This window comes from Carcharhinus amblyrhynchos, chromosome 34 (assembly GCF_965287045.1).
Source record: "Carcharhinus amblyrhynchos chromosome 34, sCarAmb.v2.hapA, whole genome shotgun sequence".
Lineage (NCBI taxonomy): Eukaryota > Metazoa > Chordata > Chondrichthyes > Carcharhiniformes > Carcharhinidae > Carcharhinus > Carcharhinus amblyrhynchos.
Genome location: NC_137357.1, coordinates 15,204,623 through 15,222,138, shown reverse-complemented (window position 1 = coordinate 15,222,138; position 17,516 = coordinate 15,204,623). Strand labels below are relative to the sequence as shown.

General features: G+C 50.1%; 1 protein-coding gene across 2 annotated transcripts in view; it reads right to left on the bottom strand.

Moving 5' to 3' along the window:
• The window catches only part of tgfa (transforming growth factor, alpha), a 42,557-nt gene that overhangs the window by 10,953 nt on the left and 14,088 nt on the right, over positions 1-17,516 (bottom strand). For both annotated transcript variants that reach the window (XM_080217015.1, XM_080217014.1), the window contains one exon: positions 12,308-12,361. In XM_080217015.1, coding sequence (XP_080073141.1) covers positions 12,308-12,361 — 54 coding nt within the window. The remainder of the gene's footprint in view (positions 1-12,307; positions 12,362-17,516) is intronic.

Here is a 17,516-nt window from a genome sequence, read left to right as displayed (position 1 = left end):
TATATGTGTGTGTGTGGATATGTGAGTGTCTGTGTGCATATGTGTGTGTGTCTGGTGTGTTTATATGTGAGTGTGAGTGAGTGAGTGAGTGAGTGTGTGTGTGTGTGAGAGTGTGTGTGCGTGTGAGTGTGTGAGTGAGAGTGACAGTGTGTGTGAGTGAGAGTGACAGTGTGTGTGTGTATTTGTGAGTGTGAGTGTGTGTGCGTGTGTGTGAGAGTGACAGTGTATGTGTATTTGTGAATGTGTGAGTGTGTGTGAGTGTGAGTGTGTGTGAGAGTGTGTGTGAGAGTGAGAGTGTCTGTGTGTGTGTGTGTGTGTGTATATTTGTGAATGTGTGTGTGTGTGTGTGTGTGTGTGTGTGTGTGTGTATGTGTGAGGTTTCTTTTTAACCCTTCACTACGAGGAAACAAAGACGTGTGTTTTTGTAGCACCTTGCAGCAGCTCAGGACATTGCTTTTACATTGTGTTTGACAGCCAGTGAAGTACTTTGGGAAGCATCATGGCTGCTGTGGGTAGTGTCGCAACCAATGTGCGCACCTTCAGTGGGACTGGAAGATGCTGCCAGTGGAAAGGGCCGGAGAATTCTGCCCCTGGTCTCGGACTGTGTCGGGCTCTGAAAGGGTTGGCACCTTGGACACGGGTGGTGTCAGATTTCACTGAAACCCACAAATGGGTGAGCGAGGGGGCTGGGTTTTGACTCCATCTGACATGAAGAAGGAAGACGCAGGGACACATTAGCTAATGTTCTGGGGACCCGAGTTCGAATCCCATCACAGCAGATGGTGGAATTCAGATTCAATGAAAAATATCTGGAATTAAGAATCTACTGATGACCATGAAGCCATTTCGATTGTCAGAAAAACCCATCTGGTTCAGTCATGTCCTTTCGGGAAGGAAATCTGCCGTCATTACCCAGTCTGGCCTACATGTGACTCCAGGGCCACAGCAATGTGGTTGACTCTCAACTGATTCCTGGGATGGCAGGATTCTCTTACGAGGAGAGATTGGGTCCACTGGGCCTGTACTTGCTGGAATTTAGAATAATGACAGGGAAAGGATATAAACATTCTGACAGAGCTGAGCTTGGGTGCAAAAGAGTTGTTTAAATGGTAAAAAACTCCAGCATGCTGCTGTGCAGAGGGACCTGGGTGTCCTTGTGCAGGAATCTCAAGGAGTTGGTTTGCAGGAGCAGCAGGTAATTAAGGCAGCAAATGGAATTTTGTCCTTCATTGCAAGAGGAATGGAGTTTAAAAACAGCGAGGTTATGTTACAGCTGTATAAGGTGCTGGTGAGGCCACACCTGGAGTACTGTGTACAGTTTTGGTCTCCTTACTTGAGAAAGGATATACTGGCACTGGAGGGGGTGCAGAGGAGATTGGCTAGGTTGATTCCAGAGTTGAGAGGATTGGCTTATGAGGAGAGACTGAGTAGACTGGGGCTAGACTCATTGGAATTCAGAAGAATGAGGGGAGATCTGATAGAAAAATGTAATATTATGAAGGGAATAGACAAGATAGAAGCAGTGAAGTTGTTTCCACTGGCAGGTGAAATTTGCACTTGGGGGCATGGCCTCAAAATAATGTTTTTAAGTCATGGATCGATAAATTTTTGAACAGTAAAGGAACAAAGTAAGGGTTATGGTGAGTGGGTGGGTAAGTGGAGCTGAGTCCACGAAAAGATCAGCAATGATCTTATTGAATGGGGGAGCAGGCTCAAGGGGCCAGATGGTCGAATCCTGCTCCGAGTTCTTATGCTGGCTTGCAGTTGGGGGTGGGGGTCTAGAACAAGGGGTCACAGTCTCAGGATGCAGGAGAGGCCATTTAGGACTGAGGTGAGGAGAACTTTCTTTACTCAGAGAGTGGCAAACCTGTGGAATTTTCTACAGCAGAAGGTTGTGGAAATCAAATTACTGAATAGATTTAAGAATTAAATCAATCTCTAGGCCGGAATTTTACCGGGTGGGTGAGGCTGGCATTCTCTGTTGGCTTTGGATGGGCGAGATGGTAAACTTCTGGCACTGGAAGCTAAAGGTGTCCAGGGATATGGGAAGGGTGTGGGAGTAGGGAGCTGAGATAAAGCATCTGCCATGATCATATTGAATGTGGAACAGGCTCAAGGGTCCGTATGGCCTATTCCTGCTCCCATTTTCAATGTTCCTCTTTGATATACCGACACTGTCTTTTCCAAGTATTGTACAGTAAACGGTTCTTGAGCTCTCGACTCTACCTCATTCCAGGAGGGAAGTGAATACCTGAAAACATCCACAACAAAACTCTGATTCCCAAAGGTGGCGGTTCGGGACTCTAGAGTTACTGTCGCAATTATTCAGCCCAACTGAGGTACAAAAACCGGTCAGATGGCAGGTGCTCTGCTCTCCAGCTGTCGGAGTATTTCCTTACTGATGGCGAGACATCAAAGGGTTTGCAAGCATTGCCTTTGCTTCCACAGTTCTGGCAGTCAGTTCCGTGGGGTAAGGGGCTGAGAGAATCCACCTCAACTCAAATAGCAGCAGACCCCGAGGCTCAAACACATCGCAAATAAATCTCATCGGGAATTCTGAAGAAACTTCTTTCCCCACAGGGAGTGGGGGAGAATGTGGGACTCGTTCCCACAGGGAGTGGGGGGAGAATGTGGGACTCGTTCCCATGGGGAATGGGGGAGAGTGTGGGACAGTGTTGATATATGTCAGGGGAAGCTGGATAGACACATGAAGGAGAAAGGAATAGACAGACAGGGTGATAGGGGGAGATGAAGTGGGAGTTCATGGAGAACATAAACACCAGCACAGAACAGATGGGCCGAATGGGCTCTTGCATAAAGGTATGCAATTCCAGGACAAGAGGTGCTAGCAGCATTCAGTCATTCAGTTGCAGATGGCGGTGGGGGAGGGAGGGCGGGGGAGCTGTAAGGATTTACAGTGGTAGCAGTACCTGGATTGGAGTGGAATTTGCATTGGAAAGGTATTCCCGATCACACACGCTGCGGGCGGGGTGGACAGGTCAGTGGGAGGTAAAAGTTAACGCTGACCATGAAGCCATTGTCGATTGTTGGAAAAACCCATCTGGTTCCTTTAGATAAGGAAATCTGCTGTCCTTACCCGGTCTGGCCTTTGTGTGACTCCAGAGCCACAGCAATGTGGTTGACTCTCAGCTGCCCCTCTGAAATGATCAAACGAGCAAGGCACTCAGTTCAAGGGGCAATTGGGGATGGGTAATGAATGCTGGCCCAGCCATCGAGACAACCACATCCCAAATAAAGGAAGCTCCGTTTCTGGGTCCTTCCACTGTCATGGGGGAGGGGTTTGAGTGGAACAGTCAGTGTTTGGGATTTCCACAGGGAAACCCCTTTAACTGAGGGGCCATGGACTCTTGTCTTCCAATCAGGGGTTGCTGAGAAACGACAACTTGTATTCCCGACTTACAGTGGCCCCCACCCCCGGCTTCCCCCCACAATTTCCCAACCGGAGCACAGGGGTCAGCGCCCCGTCCATCTCAGTCTCTCACCTCCTGAGGCGTGAGCACTCAGCACGGGGTGGCTGCCACGTGCTGCTCCCCCAGATACAGAAATGGGGGGGATTCAGTGTGAGAGTGAGGAAGGTTGCCAGGAACTGGAGGGTTGCTAAGGACAGAGGGGCTTGGCACGAGTTTATTCCGGACATAGGGGGAATAAAAGGTCTCCGTCAGACCCCCCTGCTGTTTGCTGTTGGCACCAAGGCTCTGAGCCACATGCATGCCAAGTGACAAGTGATTGCAGAGGGTACACAGCGTCACTGGCCAACTCTCCGACGGTCAGTGTCATAGTCGGAGCTCCCATCCCTGGCATTCCATCTTCCAGGAAACACAGGGGCATTCAGAGGGGACAATGAGATGTGTCCCCGGGGGTCGGCCGGGAGCAGATTCAGCATTCTCAAACCGGAGCCAAGCTTCTTGGGGTAACGTGGGAATGACAGCACTGGGAAGCGGCCGGCTTGTTAAATAACTGGACTTCATTAAGATGCAGGGCGTCTGCGAGGGCGACTCTGGTGCGAGTGTCACGCAGGATCCTTGGGTGCCTCTTAATTCCTGGGATAATGGGGCAGGAGGGCGTGGAAAACGCATTGGTTAATCCTGCACACAAATCCCCAATCAGTCGGGAGCTCCCAGATAAGGATTGAGAGGTTAAATTGTTCCGACTGCATTAAGCTGCAGTTTTGGCACGTTTCCAAGGAGCCTCTGGGCTTTCTGAACTGAATGTGTGAGAAAGCTGCCTTAGATGGTCACAGCTCGGGGAAGGGGAAGTTCTCCCCGTGGCCTGGAGTCTTTTAATCCCTCATCAAACACCAATAAATGCAGATGAACTGCTCACTTAGCGCCTTGCTGTTGGTGGCAGCCTGCTGATTCCACTGCCTGGGAAGCGACTGGGGAGCAACAAGTGTTATTAGCCATCTAAGTCCTTGCTGTTATCACGGCGCATGCTATCCCAACTCCCTCTGAAAACAAACAACCTCCCCTGAAATAAAAACGGAGAACGTCGGAAAAACCCAGCGGGTCCGACAGCATCTGTGGAGAGAGTAAGGCATTCGCGAGGCTTTCCTCCCAAAAATATGTGGGTGAGGTGGATTGGCTGTGGCAGGTGGGGTGGCACGGTGGTTAGCACTGCTGCCTCACAGTGCCAGGGACCTGGGTTTGATTCCCAGTCCGGGTCACTGTCTCGTGTCTGCGTGGGTTTCCTCCGGGTGCTCCGGTTTCCAGCCACACTCTAAAAATGTGCGGGTTGGGCTGATTGGCTATGCTAAATTGACCCTTAGTGTCAGGGGGAATGAAGCAGGGTAAATATCTGGGGTTATGGGAATAGGGCCTGGATGGGATTGCGGTAGGTGGAGGTTCGATGGGCCAAATGGCCTTCTTCTGCAGTGTAGGGATTCTCGATGTGTGGAGATAGACTGCCTTTTGGATGTTCTTTCTGGAAGTCACTGTGAACATGACAGGATGAATGGCCTCTTTCTGCACTGAATGGATTTTATGGAGTCCACTTGATTCTTCCTCGATTCTCCCCAGTATTGACTGAGCTCAGACCCAATGGTCATTTCAGTGGTGAATGCACTCACTCTGAGGAAGAGGGATTGATACATTGCTGCTGTTTTGACTCCCAGCTTCCTCCACTTTCAGAGGGAAGTTCCTCAGTGCGAGTGGTGTGATGGCTTTCTGAAGGAGCCAGTTACCAATCCATTCTTTAGGAGACCTTTGATCCAGGAGTGAAGTTGTTCCCTCATGTTCCTGCTTCCCGGGTTGGCTCAGACACAGATGATATTTTCTCCCTCTCGCTGAGAAAGCTTCAGCCACTTCAGCAGGTGAGAAATCAAGGTGGACACTCCAGCGGCAGTACCGAGGGGGAGCTGCACTGCCGGAGGTGCCATCCTTCGGGTTAGACGCTACCCAAGGTTCTGTCTCTCCCCGAGGATGAATGGAAAAGATCCCATGTATCCATTCTGAAGGAGAGCAGGGAAATCCCTCGCCCAACACCACACCCCACCGCCCCCCCACAGTGGTGTGGACCATACTGATACCCCAACCAACATCAGATTGTCTGCTCACGGTTGTGCTGTTGCTTGTGGGATCTTGCTGTGCACAAATTGGCTGCTGCGTTTCCTGCCTTCTTCATCAATGACGACACTGCCTTATCTGGAGCTCGGGTGTGGCGGTGGCTAGTACGGCAGATGTTGGTCACATCTGGAGGTCGTGACTGCAACTCGCAACCACACACACACACACACACACACACGTTACCCTGGTCAATCAGCCTTCAGAGGCCAGGAAGCACTGACCAAGCTGGTCTTCCAGCAAGCATAGATAATTCACAGCTAATCTGAATGGAGTGTTTAAGATGATTAAAGGCTTTGATAATGTTGAGTTAGAGAGAAGCGATTGAAAGGAGTGGGGCGGGAGGTGGGCAGAGGGTGTATGGTTGAGGGGCAGTTGCGGGGGGGGAGTCCACAATGAGAGGGACTGGAGAATGTCACCTTTGAACTTTCAGGCTCGAGGTCAGGAAAACCTGCTGCGGGTACAGGAATTACTTCTCAGTTCCACAAGCCCAATTGTTAGGTTGGACTGTGTGGTCAGATTGGTTAGCCTCACGGCGCCAGGACCCAGGTTCATTGCAGCCTCTCTGTGTGGGGTCTCCACGTCCATGTTCAGGCCAAGGTTAAAGTTCAGAGTTCAGGCACAGATCGGCTGCTCCATGGTGGACCAGATGAGGGGCTGAACAGCCTCCTCTGTCGATCCAAACCGGATCGTCTCCTGCTCATGGGGGACAGCGGAAGCAGAGGGACAAGGGTGGAGAAGGTGAAGGAGGATTCCTTCTTGTTCTACATTCCCAGCTTTCTCCATCCTGATCTGTCAGGAGCCCCACAGAGGGAGAACCTCTTTGCTGTTCTGCTGTAACTCTGGCCTCTCCACCAGGGCCATCTCTTGTTCCCTTTACTTGTCCCAATGCCATCTCCCTCCACATGCATCATCAACCCTTGTATTCCTGAATCACTCCGATCACAGGCTGTCTCTGTTACTTTCCTCATTGTCCCCCACCTCCCCGGTGACCTCCAGATATCCTCTCCCTGCCCCTGTGTTTGTGGAAAGCCTGTTTCAGCCTGAACATCAACCAGCTCTCGCTTTCTGTCTCCGTAGACACAGCCCTGATCCTGCTGGATCTTCCCCACTCTCTGGCCTGCCGGTTCTGCCAATCTCCATCCCAGGAAATGTGAATTCACAACTCGGAAAATCGGCACGCAAGCGCGTGGATTCTAACTGGGAGCAGAACAGTGGTCAGGTCTAAAATTTATTTATCACTGTCACAAGTAAGGCTTACATTAACACTTCAGTGAAGTTCCTGTGAAAATCCTCGAATTGTCACACTCTGGCACCTGTTCAGGTGCACTGAGGGAGAATTCAGCACGGCCAATGCACCTCGTCAGCATGTCTTTCGAACTGTGGGAGGAAACCGGAGCATCCAGAGGAAACCCACGCAGACATGGGGAGAACATGCAGATTCCACACAGACAGTGACCCAAACCAGGAATCGAACCCGGGATCCCTGGCACAGTGAGGCAGCAGTGCTAACCGCTGTGCCACTGCGCCACTCCTGCCTGCCATCCTGACCAATATTCACCCCTCAACCAACACCACCGCAAAACCAGAAGACGATTGGTACGGCTGCTAGTGGGATCGCACTGTGCGCTGATTAACCTCCTCGTTCTCTCCATTCAGGCAGTGACGGCACTGCATAGGGACGCCATTGGCTGTGAAGTGCTTTGGGTTGCTCTGAGGTTGAGAGAGGCAGGGGAGTGATGTGAGATCCTGCTGTGTAAATTTGCACTTCAGGTTCAGACAGTCAGGCCTCCCCAGGCGAAACAGCTCATTCCCCCAGTCACACCGGATCTCGGCAGTGTAATTACTGCCTCGAAGCTCCTTCCTGGTATTTGAGAACACACACACTATTATTTTGGACGCAGGAATGTAGAGGAATGAACAGATTAGAACATTCCACAGCACTACAGCCCTGAAAGGTTCTGGCTTTTATTTCTGTCTCACAATGACGTTGTTCACTCAAGGCCAACTATTAACTGGGAGGTGATGACTGACCCCAGTGCCTCTGCTTTGGAGTCAGCAACGCGGAATTTTATTACATTTCATTGCTGGGGTACAGGCCCAGGTCAGTATTTGTGCTCCAGTTCCTTGAGAAGGTGGAGCTGAGCCGCCTTCTGGAACCACTGCAGTCCCGGTGGTGTAGGTACACCCACAGTGATGTTCGGGAGGGAACTCCAGGATTGCAACCCAGTGACAGTGAAGGAACAGCCGATATTTTTCCAAGTCAGGACGATGCGTGACTTGGAGGGGAACCTCCAGGTTCCCATGTGTCAGCTGCCCTTGTCCTTCAAGGTGGCAGAGCAACAAGGCAATGAAGATGAATCACTCCATTCAAAAAGGACACTGGAGAAATATTGCAAAAAAGAAATCATTGCAACACGAATGAGGAAATGCAGGAGAGGAGGGGGGACGCTTTTTCCCAGAACCATGAGAGCCATGACGGGCAGAATGGCCTCATTCAATGCTGCCATCCGAAGGATAGGACAAGCACTACAGAAATGCCAGTGTGAAGTTTGCAGAGGAGAGTGTCGGTCTTGAACTGTCTGGAGGTGACCAGGAGAAGGCGTCCTGGTGACCACTGTCAAACAGCAAGACCAGCGTTCCAATTCCTGCCAGTGGCTGTGGCGGAGATTCCGAGCGGGAATCACCAACCTGTCACCTCCACGCAGGCTCCCATTTCAATCCCTATCTCCATTCAGCACTCAAGTTACGTCTGTGACTGGCTGCCCAGAATATCGACTTCAGGAAGCGTAGTGGAGAACATGCCCCTGTCTACATCAACAGGGATGAAGTAGAAATGGTCAAGAGCTTCAAGTTTTTAGGCATCCAGATCACCAACAACCTGTCCTGGTCCCCCGCATGCTGACACTATAGTTAAGAAAGCCTCACCAATGCCTCTATTTTCTCAGAAGACTGAGGAAATTAGGCATGTTTGCGACGATTCTCACCAACTTTTACAGATGCACCATGGAAAGCATTCTTTCTGGTTGTATCACAGCTTGGTATGGGCTCCTGCTCTGCCCAAGACCACAAGGGACTACAAAAGGTCATGAATGTAGCCCAATCCATCACACAAACCAGCCTCCCATCCACTGATTCCATCGACACTTCCCGCAACCTCAGAAAAGCAGCCAACATAGTTTAGGACCCCATCCATCCTGGACATTCTGTTTCTTTCGTGCGGCAACAGATACAGAAGTCTGAGGTCATGTACCAACTGACTCAAGAACAGCTTCTTCCCTGCTGCTGTCAGACTTTTGAATGGACCTACCTTACATTAAGTTGATCTTTCTCTGCACTCTAGCTGTGACTGGAACACTGCAGTCTGCACTCTCTCCTGTACTTCTCTATGAATGGTATGCTTTGTCTGTACAGCATGCTCGATATCATGCTTTTCACTCTACATTAATACATGTGACAATAATAAGTCAAGATTCTTCTCATTGAGAGATAACCAAGGTATGAATGAGGGATTCAGCAGCTGATAAGCTGAGATGGGGATTGAGAAGAGCGGGCTGAGAACAGGATTGAGAATGTGAACTGTCGATGAAAGTTGCCTTCTCTCCCCCCTGCCTGATACCATCATCATTCCGAATTGCTGTGTCACGCAGACTTTCCACACAGGAACTGTTCTTTCTCAGAATGATACCTGTCCTTTACCCGAGGGTGTAGGCCAGTGAACTATATTCAGAAATTCCAGGAAAGAGAATTGGAAGAAGACACTTGGGTCATTGATTCCCAGATAGAGAAGGACGAATCAAATTTCACATTCAAGTCCCCGTCCAGGTGTGGTGTAACCCGAGCTCGGAGTATTCTGTTCTGAGCGTTTGATGTGCTGGAGAAGGAGCGATTGAAGGTGTTTGCGTGCAGTTTGTTGAACATTTTTAAATCCCTCTCAAATTCCACTCCTGAGTTGGGGCAGTTTCCCATCTCCGCACCCCCCCTGCCCTGGCCGGGCCTGCTTTCTGCAGAGGCCGGTCCTACCCACGGCAACCGAGTTTGGTGCTCTCCTCCGGTTACGCTGCCTGGGAGCTATTGGTGCTGTGGGAACAGCGGAACTATCCTGCTGCTATCGGTGGGACTGGAAAATACCATCACCGGAAAGGGCTGGAAAATTCATTGAATTACATTACATCTATTGTACTGCCAGCTGGCTGGGCCAGTATTTATTGCCCATCGCTCGTTGCCTGAGGGTCAACCACATTGCTGGGGCTCTGGAGTCACATGCAGGCCAGGTTTTTCTGACAATGATTTCAGGGTCATCAGCAGGTTTTTAATTCCAGATAGTTTTTACTGAATTTAAATTCCACCATCTTTTGTGGGTGGGATTCGAATGCGGGTCCCCAGAACATGAGCTGAATTTCTGAATTAAATAGTCTCGCGATAAAGCCACGAGACCATTGCCTTTTAAATCTGCTTGTTAATAAATTCCCATGGCGATGGGGGAAAGAGCAGGAAGGGCCAGTACAGGCAGGCTGGATAGAGTGAATGGCCTTCACTCTGTGATAGTTTACAGGATTTCAGTTTGATTTCCCAGTAAGGCGAGAAGCAGGCTGGTTGTGAATCTGGAACACAACGTCTCAGCTTATGATATACTTCCTGCTTCCATGTCCCAGTGGGGAGACCTTTCACCTCTGAGTCACGAAGTTCTCAGTACAAGCCTTGCTTCAGAGACCAGCACCAATGTCCAGACCTCAGCGCAGTACCAAGGGACAGCTGCACTGTCTGAGTCAAAGACCCTCCTGCTTTGTTGGACGGACAGCTAGGATTCCCGGGAAGAGCAAGGAAGTTCTCCCCAGTCTTCCTGCCAATCTTCATCCCTCAAATCAACATCAGAAAGGGGACAGATGGGCTGGTGTTTGTGGGATCTTGCTGTGCACAGATTGTCTCCTGATCTCCTTGAGTTACATCAGCGAGTCCACTTCAACCACTGGCTGCGAAGCATTTTGGGACAAGCCAAGGCATCCTTCCTGACACTTGCCCTCTCTGGGAGTAATCTGCGCTGGTATTCCAGCGCTGAAGGAGCGCTGAGGGAGTGCCGCACTGTCACTGAAATCAAACCTCCAAAGGTCCCAAAGAAGATGAGAGAGTTCTACAGTCCTGACTGACGTATCTCTCTCTCATCGGCAGCAACATAGCGCCTCCACCTTGTTGGAAAGTGACGGGGTACAAATCACAATGACTGCATTTGGAAAGCTGTGTGTTAGTTGGGAAATGTTTGAAGGGCCTGAGGCTGCCTGCTTAACAAACCCTTTATCTCTCTTCGCACACGTTTGACACGTTAGCCACAGGCAGAGCTGAGGCTGTGTCGAACGAAAATACCAATGTTCTCATTCTATCTCCAAAGACAATTGTTTGTCAGCTACTTCCACTTCCAGAGTGATCTCACTCCGGGTCACATCGCAGGTGCTGATCACAGCGCAGACAGTAGCACCCTCAACCGCAGACTCAGAAGACAGATTATTTCAGAGAGTTGAGTCAGAGACCAAGGTCTGACCCTCCCAGCGCTGCACCGACAGACTGCCGCACTGTCAGAGGCGTGAAACAATGCTCGTTTGGGCAGGCGTACAAGATCACACACGGATGCCGCAGCGAGTTCTCCTCCCGAAGCCCTGGCCAATACTTATTCCTCGACCAACGTCACCAAAGCTGATGGTGCAACAATCGTCACACATTGCCCTCTGCGGGATCTTGCTGTGCACAAAGTGAGTGCCATGTTTCCCAGGTCCACTTTTCCACTGGGCAGAGCAGAGGATCTCTGCAGAGCTGAACGGAGTGAAGGAGTCGACTCGGAGGTCACTTGTGTGTCTGGCCTGCCCCCAAGTGGAGAAATCAGAATGGGGGGATCACCGAGGCCCGGGAACAATCTGCTGACGCCTTCAAGAACATTTTGTCCCATGTTTGTGATACTTGCACAGGGTTCTGTTGCTTCAGCAAGCCCTTGGGTTTCGAAAGCTGAACTCATTGTGTTTACACTGTTTGAAGGTTTTGCGAGATAGAGAAAGAATTTCATCCTGGGTGGGTTGAACCCAGGACGGAGGGCTGATTTCAGGAAGCTTTCCGTGTCCCCCACATTATTGCAGGGCCATGGAAAGCCCCTCCCGAGAAACAGCCAGGTGTGGACATGCTGGGATCAACAGAGCTTTCAGAGTTGAGATTGGAAAACATTGCATTCAGTCAGGGCATCAAAGGACATCAAGTGAACTGGAACAAAGAGAGATCAGCTGTGACCCAATCAAACTGAGCAATGATGAGGGGCATAGATCAGCTAGATAGTTAACATCTTTTCCCAAAGGTAGGGGAGTCTAAAACTCGAGGGCATAGGTTTAAGGTGAGAGGGGAGAGATACAATAGTGTCCAGTGGGGCAATTTTTTCACACAGAGGATGGTGAGTGTCTGCAACAAGCTGCCAGAGGTAGTAGTAGAGGTGGGTACAATGTTGTCTTTTAAAAAGCGTTTAAATAGTCAGATGGGTAAGGTGGGTATAGAGGGATGTAGACCAATTGCGGGCAATTGGGACTACATTCGGGGTTAAAAACCAAACAGTGCCAATGGACAAGTTAGACCTGGTTCCATGCTGTAAGCCTCCATGATTCTATTAACAGGTTGGAGGGGCTGAATGGCCTCCTCCGCTACCACTGAGTTATTTTTTTAAGTTGACGAGTTAATTGTGGAATCCAATCACTCACCTGTCAACGTGGAGGTTGTGTTTTCCAGGGAGTTACAGACAGCTAAAAGGGAAGCTGTTGAAAGAACAAATAACAGCGATTACTGTGAAGAATGGGAAATAATATCTTGACTCAACACATTCCTTTCAAAAAAATTATCACTGACATTCCACTCAGTTCAATGTCACTTCGAATGGAATCAATTTAATACAGACAGGTTCAGAGGAGTCTTTTCTCAATTTGCAGATCCCCAGAGAACAGTTGGCCATTTGGCCCATCGACCCTCTACTCACCCTTGGAAAGAATGATTGGCTGGTGCCACTCCCCCAACTCCTGCTCTCTCCCTGTAACATCCTCTTCCAGTACCTCAGCTCGTTGAAAGTTATTATAATGATCCTTTTTCACGACTCTCTCAAATACTCTCTGCTTCAGGGTCAGGGTTCATAAGTTCATCAGATATAGGAGCAGAATCAGGCCACTCAGCCCATCGAGTCTGCTCCACCATTAGATCATGGCTGATGTGCTCCTCATCCCTATTTTCCTGCCTTCTCCCCATAACCCTTCAACCCATTAAAAATCTGTCGAACTCCTCCTAAATTTACTCACTGTCCCAGCATCCACCACACTTTGGGGCAGCGAATTCCACAGATACACAACCCTTTGGGAGAAGTAGTTCTTCCTCAACTCTGTTTTAAATTTGTTACCCCTTTTCTTAAGACTATGAGCTCTCATCCTAGAATGTCCCACAAGAGGAAGCATCTGCTCCACATCTACTTTATCCGTACCTTTTATATACTTGAACAGCTGAATCTGATCTCCCTCAATCTTCTCAATTCCAGAGAGCATTGGCCGAAACTGTTCAATCTCTCTTCATACGACAAACCCCTCATCTCTGGAATCAATCTAATGAACCTCCTCTGAACTGCCTCCAATGCCACAACATCTTTCCTCAAATACGGGGACCAGAACTGTGCACAATACTCCAGGTGCGGCCTCACCAATGCCTTGTATAGTTGCAGCAATACTTCCTTACCTTTATATTCTATTCCTTTAGCAATAATTGTCCACATTTCCATTTGCTTTCTTTATTACCTGCTGTACCTGCATGCTAGTTTTCTGTCACTTATGAAAGAGAACACCCAGATCCCTCTGCACTGGAGCACCCCGAAGTCTCTCCCCATTTATTAGCGAGTCATACATTTCCCCATCCGGTTCCCCTGGATCTGAACTGTGGGTTCACTCTGCTGATCGGGTGGATGGTGAGATGTTTCCACTAGTCAGAGAGTCTCGAACAAGGGGGCATAGCTACAGGACAAAGGGTTGTCATTTAAAACTGAGGTGTGTAGAAATGTCCCTTGGTAGAGGGTGGGGAATCTCTGCTGCCTCAGAGGTGGGAATGTTACCCATCGAGCCATTCCAGGAATGTGAAAATCCTGGAACGGACCTTTCCATCCCAATGATCATATCCAGGAAAGATCTTAAAAGTAAAATAAAGTTTATTTGTTGGTGTCACAACTAAGTCTTACATTAACACTGCAATGAAGTTACTGTGAAAATCCCCCAGTCACCACACTCCAGCGTCTGTCTGGGTACACTGAGGGAGAATTTAGCATGGCCAATGCACCCTAACTTGCGCGTCTTTTGGACTGGGAGGAAACTCGCACAGACACAGGGAGAATGTGCAGACTCCACACAGACAGTGACCCAAGCCCGGAAGTGAACCCTGGCGCCATGAGACAGTCAGCCAACCCACTGTGCCACCCCTAAATAAAGACGAGGAGAATTATTTTCTCTTTGAGGGTGGTGAATCTTTGGAACACTCTTCCTCAGAAGGCAGTGGAAGCAGAGACTTTGACTGAGGTTAAAGGCAGGGCTGGGCAGATTCTTGATTAACGAGGGACGGTGGGGTGGGCACGAGTGGGGGAGCTGAGGTTATAATCAGACCAGCCAGGATCTTACTGAATGGTGGAGCAGGCTCCAGGGGCCAGGTGGCCTTACTCCTGCTCCCACTCGTACACTTGCACACATATTCATACCATTTCTGAACCAGAGTTATTGCTGGGGTAGGGAGGAAGGTGAGGAGGGGGTGGGGAGGTTGGGGGAAGATGGGGAAAGTGAGAAGGGGGAGTGGGAGGTTGGAGGGAGTCAGGGAGGGGAGGGAGGAGGCGGGAGGGAGGGAGAGGGTAAGAAGGGGACTGGGAGGTAGGGGGTGGATTCTTCCTGCTGCCCCTCCCACCCCGGCCGAAACTCACTCTCCCAGGGACGTCACTGTGGCAATGAGCCAGCTTATTGTTGCTTCTTTCACAGTGAAGCTTTTTTTGAAACATGGGTGCCCCGAGGAAACATCACTTTTAGGATTACAAGCCAGGGCTCTGTGTGTGCGTCTGTGTGTGTGTGCATGTTATCAGTGCTGACAGCCAGTGTGAGGGGTGGAGAGGGAGATACAGACATAAGTCTAAGTGACAGGAACTACAAGCAGAGCACATTAGCGCGCTGATCTTTCACTCTGAGCACATCCCGTTGTTCACTCACTCACTCAACTGGAGAACAACAGCCCTCTCTCACTCTGCTGCAAGGTCCCGTCCTCACTCACTCACTCACATCCTCCCCTGTACCGAGAGCACGGACTTGCTCCCGAATCAAATCCCAAAGCTGGGGAAGCGAGCATTAACATTCCCTTTGAACCAATTCCCATCCCTGCGCTGTGAACCGATGGAATGAAATCAGTGCAGCAGGCAGTCAGTGCCCAGCAGGTCCAATTCCACTCAAGATGTGAACACATGGGAGCAAATTCAGTCAGACAGAAGGATAGAATTTGGGTCAGCTTTGACAGAATGATCGCACAGTCAGAGTTCGTTCCTAACCTGTACAGCGCCCCCCCCCCATCCACCCCCTTGCCGCACTCCCCACGGAGTCTCTGCAGACTCCCCAAAGCGCTGGAATAGGAATAACGAGACAAATGTCCTGGAACCACTTTTACTCAACTGCCAAATCAGCTTGCCTCTTTCTAATCCTTTCCGGATTTTGCTAAAAACCTTTAACACCATTCTAAATTGGAAATATGTCGCTGTTTCTTCACAGTCGCTGGGTCCTGGAATTCCCTCCCGCTCAGCACTCAGGGTGCACCTACATCGCATGGACTACAGCGGTTCAAGAAGGCAGCTTATTGCCACCTTCTCAAGGGGCAGTTACGGATGGGCAATAAACGCTGGCCTGGCCAGTGACACCTCTGAATGAATGAAATACAAAAAGAGCCGTGGGTCTGTCAAGCCATCGGACTGATTGGAAGGGAAGGAGGCCATTTAGCCCACTCAAGCCTGCTGAGCCATTGACAAAAATCTTCACTCTCCTGCACTATCACCTTATCATCTGATTTCCTTGTTGCAATGGAGATCACAGTCTGAGTCCTGAGTATGCCTGATGATGGGGCGCCTCTGGGACGACGAATGCCAAAGACTCACAAGCCACAGAGTGAAGACGTTTCCCTGCTTGTCAATGTCTGGCCCGCGGTTCTGAGTGTGCACATCCCCCAGCCAGAGATAACATCCTCTCCACATCTACCCTGTCAAACCTTTCACAACCCTGAGATCATCTCACATTCTTCGAAACTCTGCAGAACAATTCACTTTGTAGTTTCTTGCAGTCTTGGGCAGAGCAGGAGCCCATACCAAGCTGTGATATGGTGCATCAGTAAAAGTTGGTGAGAGTGGTAGCTGACATGCCAAATTTCCTTAGTCTTCTGAGAAAGGAGAGGTGTTGGTGGGGCTTTCTTAACTAGGTGTCGGCATGATGGGAGCAGGACAGGTTGTTGGTGATCTGGACACCTAAAAACATGAAGCTCTCGACCCTTTCTACTTCGTCCCCACTGATGTAGACAGGGGCATGTTCTCCTCTACACTTCCTGAAGTCGATGACAATCTTCATTTTATTGACATTGTGGGTGAGATTATTGTCAACTTAAAAACAGCTTCCTCCCTGCTGCCATCAGACTTTTGAATGGGCCTACCTCGCACTAAGTTGATCTTTCTCTCCACCCTAGCTGTGACTGTAACACTACATTCTGCACTCTCTCCTTTCCTTCTCTATGAACGGTATGCTTTGTCTCTATCGCATGCAAGAAACAATACTTTTCATTGCATGTTAATACATGTGACAATAATGAATCAAATCAAAATCTCGGCCTCTCAACACGGACTGACTCTCTCAACCTGGCAATCAGTCTGGTGAAGCCTCACTTACCGCCCCCTCCCTCACCCCCCGACACCCCCCCCTACCCTCCACCCACCTCCAGGGGGCTGATCTGTTATACCTCAGGTAAGAAAGTCCAAACCTGCTGTGAGCTGATGAAAAGGCTGGATGATTGTTGAGTGGAATTCAGGTCAAGGGTTAGCCATGGCGATATGACAGAGGACGGGAGTTTGCATCACTTTTGAACTCCTTACCAGAGACTGTCACTGGGAGTTCATCAGGCACCAATCAACTCCCCCAAGTCTGGAGTTGACGATGAGCAAATCCTCCAGCGGTGACTCAGCGCGTTTCATCAGCGAGAGGAAAGTCCTCAGGAAGCTCCAGCTGTCAGCCCGGGGTCACAGAGGCACAAGGAGTCATACTGCAAGAAACAGGCACTCCGGCCCACAAGATTGGCCAAGGACTGCTGCTCCCGAACATTGCCCAGCGAACACTCCATCATCCTACCCTGACCCCCCACCCCCGCCCCCACTCCCCCCATGGGGAGAAAACAGGCTGGAAAGAAAAAGCCCCTCACCAAAACCCCGCCTGTGTCTCTGACCCCCAAAAACCGCACGCCCATCAGCGAACAGACCCCGGATCTCAGTGAGCTGTGGAGCTTCCAGCTGAGCTCTCTGCCTGACACTGATCATGGAGACCAGTGGAAGCAGAGAGTCGGTGTTTACAGAGAGGGGGTGGGGAGGGAGGGATGAGGGGGTGGGGCGGGGCAGATAGAGGGGCATGGTAAGATCCAAATACACAATGCTGGAATATCAAAAGTACACATTACTGACCCAGTGGGTTAGCGCTGCTGCCTCACAGTGCCAGGGACCCAGGTTCAATTCCCATCTTGGGTCACTGTCTGTGTGGAGCTTGCACGTTCTCCCCGTGTCTGTGTGGGTTTCCTCCGGGTGCTTCCGGTTTCCTCCCACAGTCCAAAGATGTGTGAGTTAGGTTGATTGGCCATGCTAAATTGCCCCTTGGTGTCCAGACGACTTGCTAG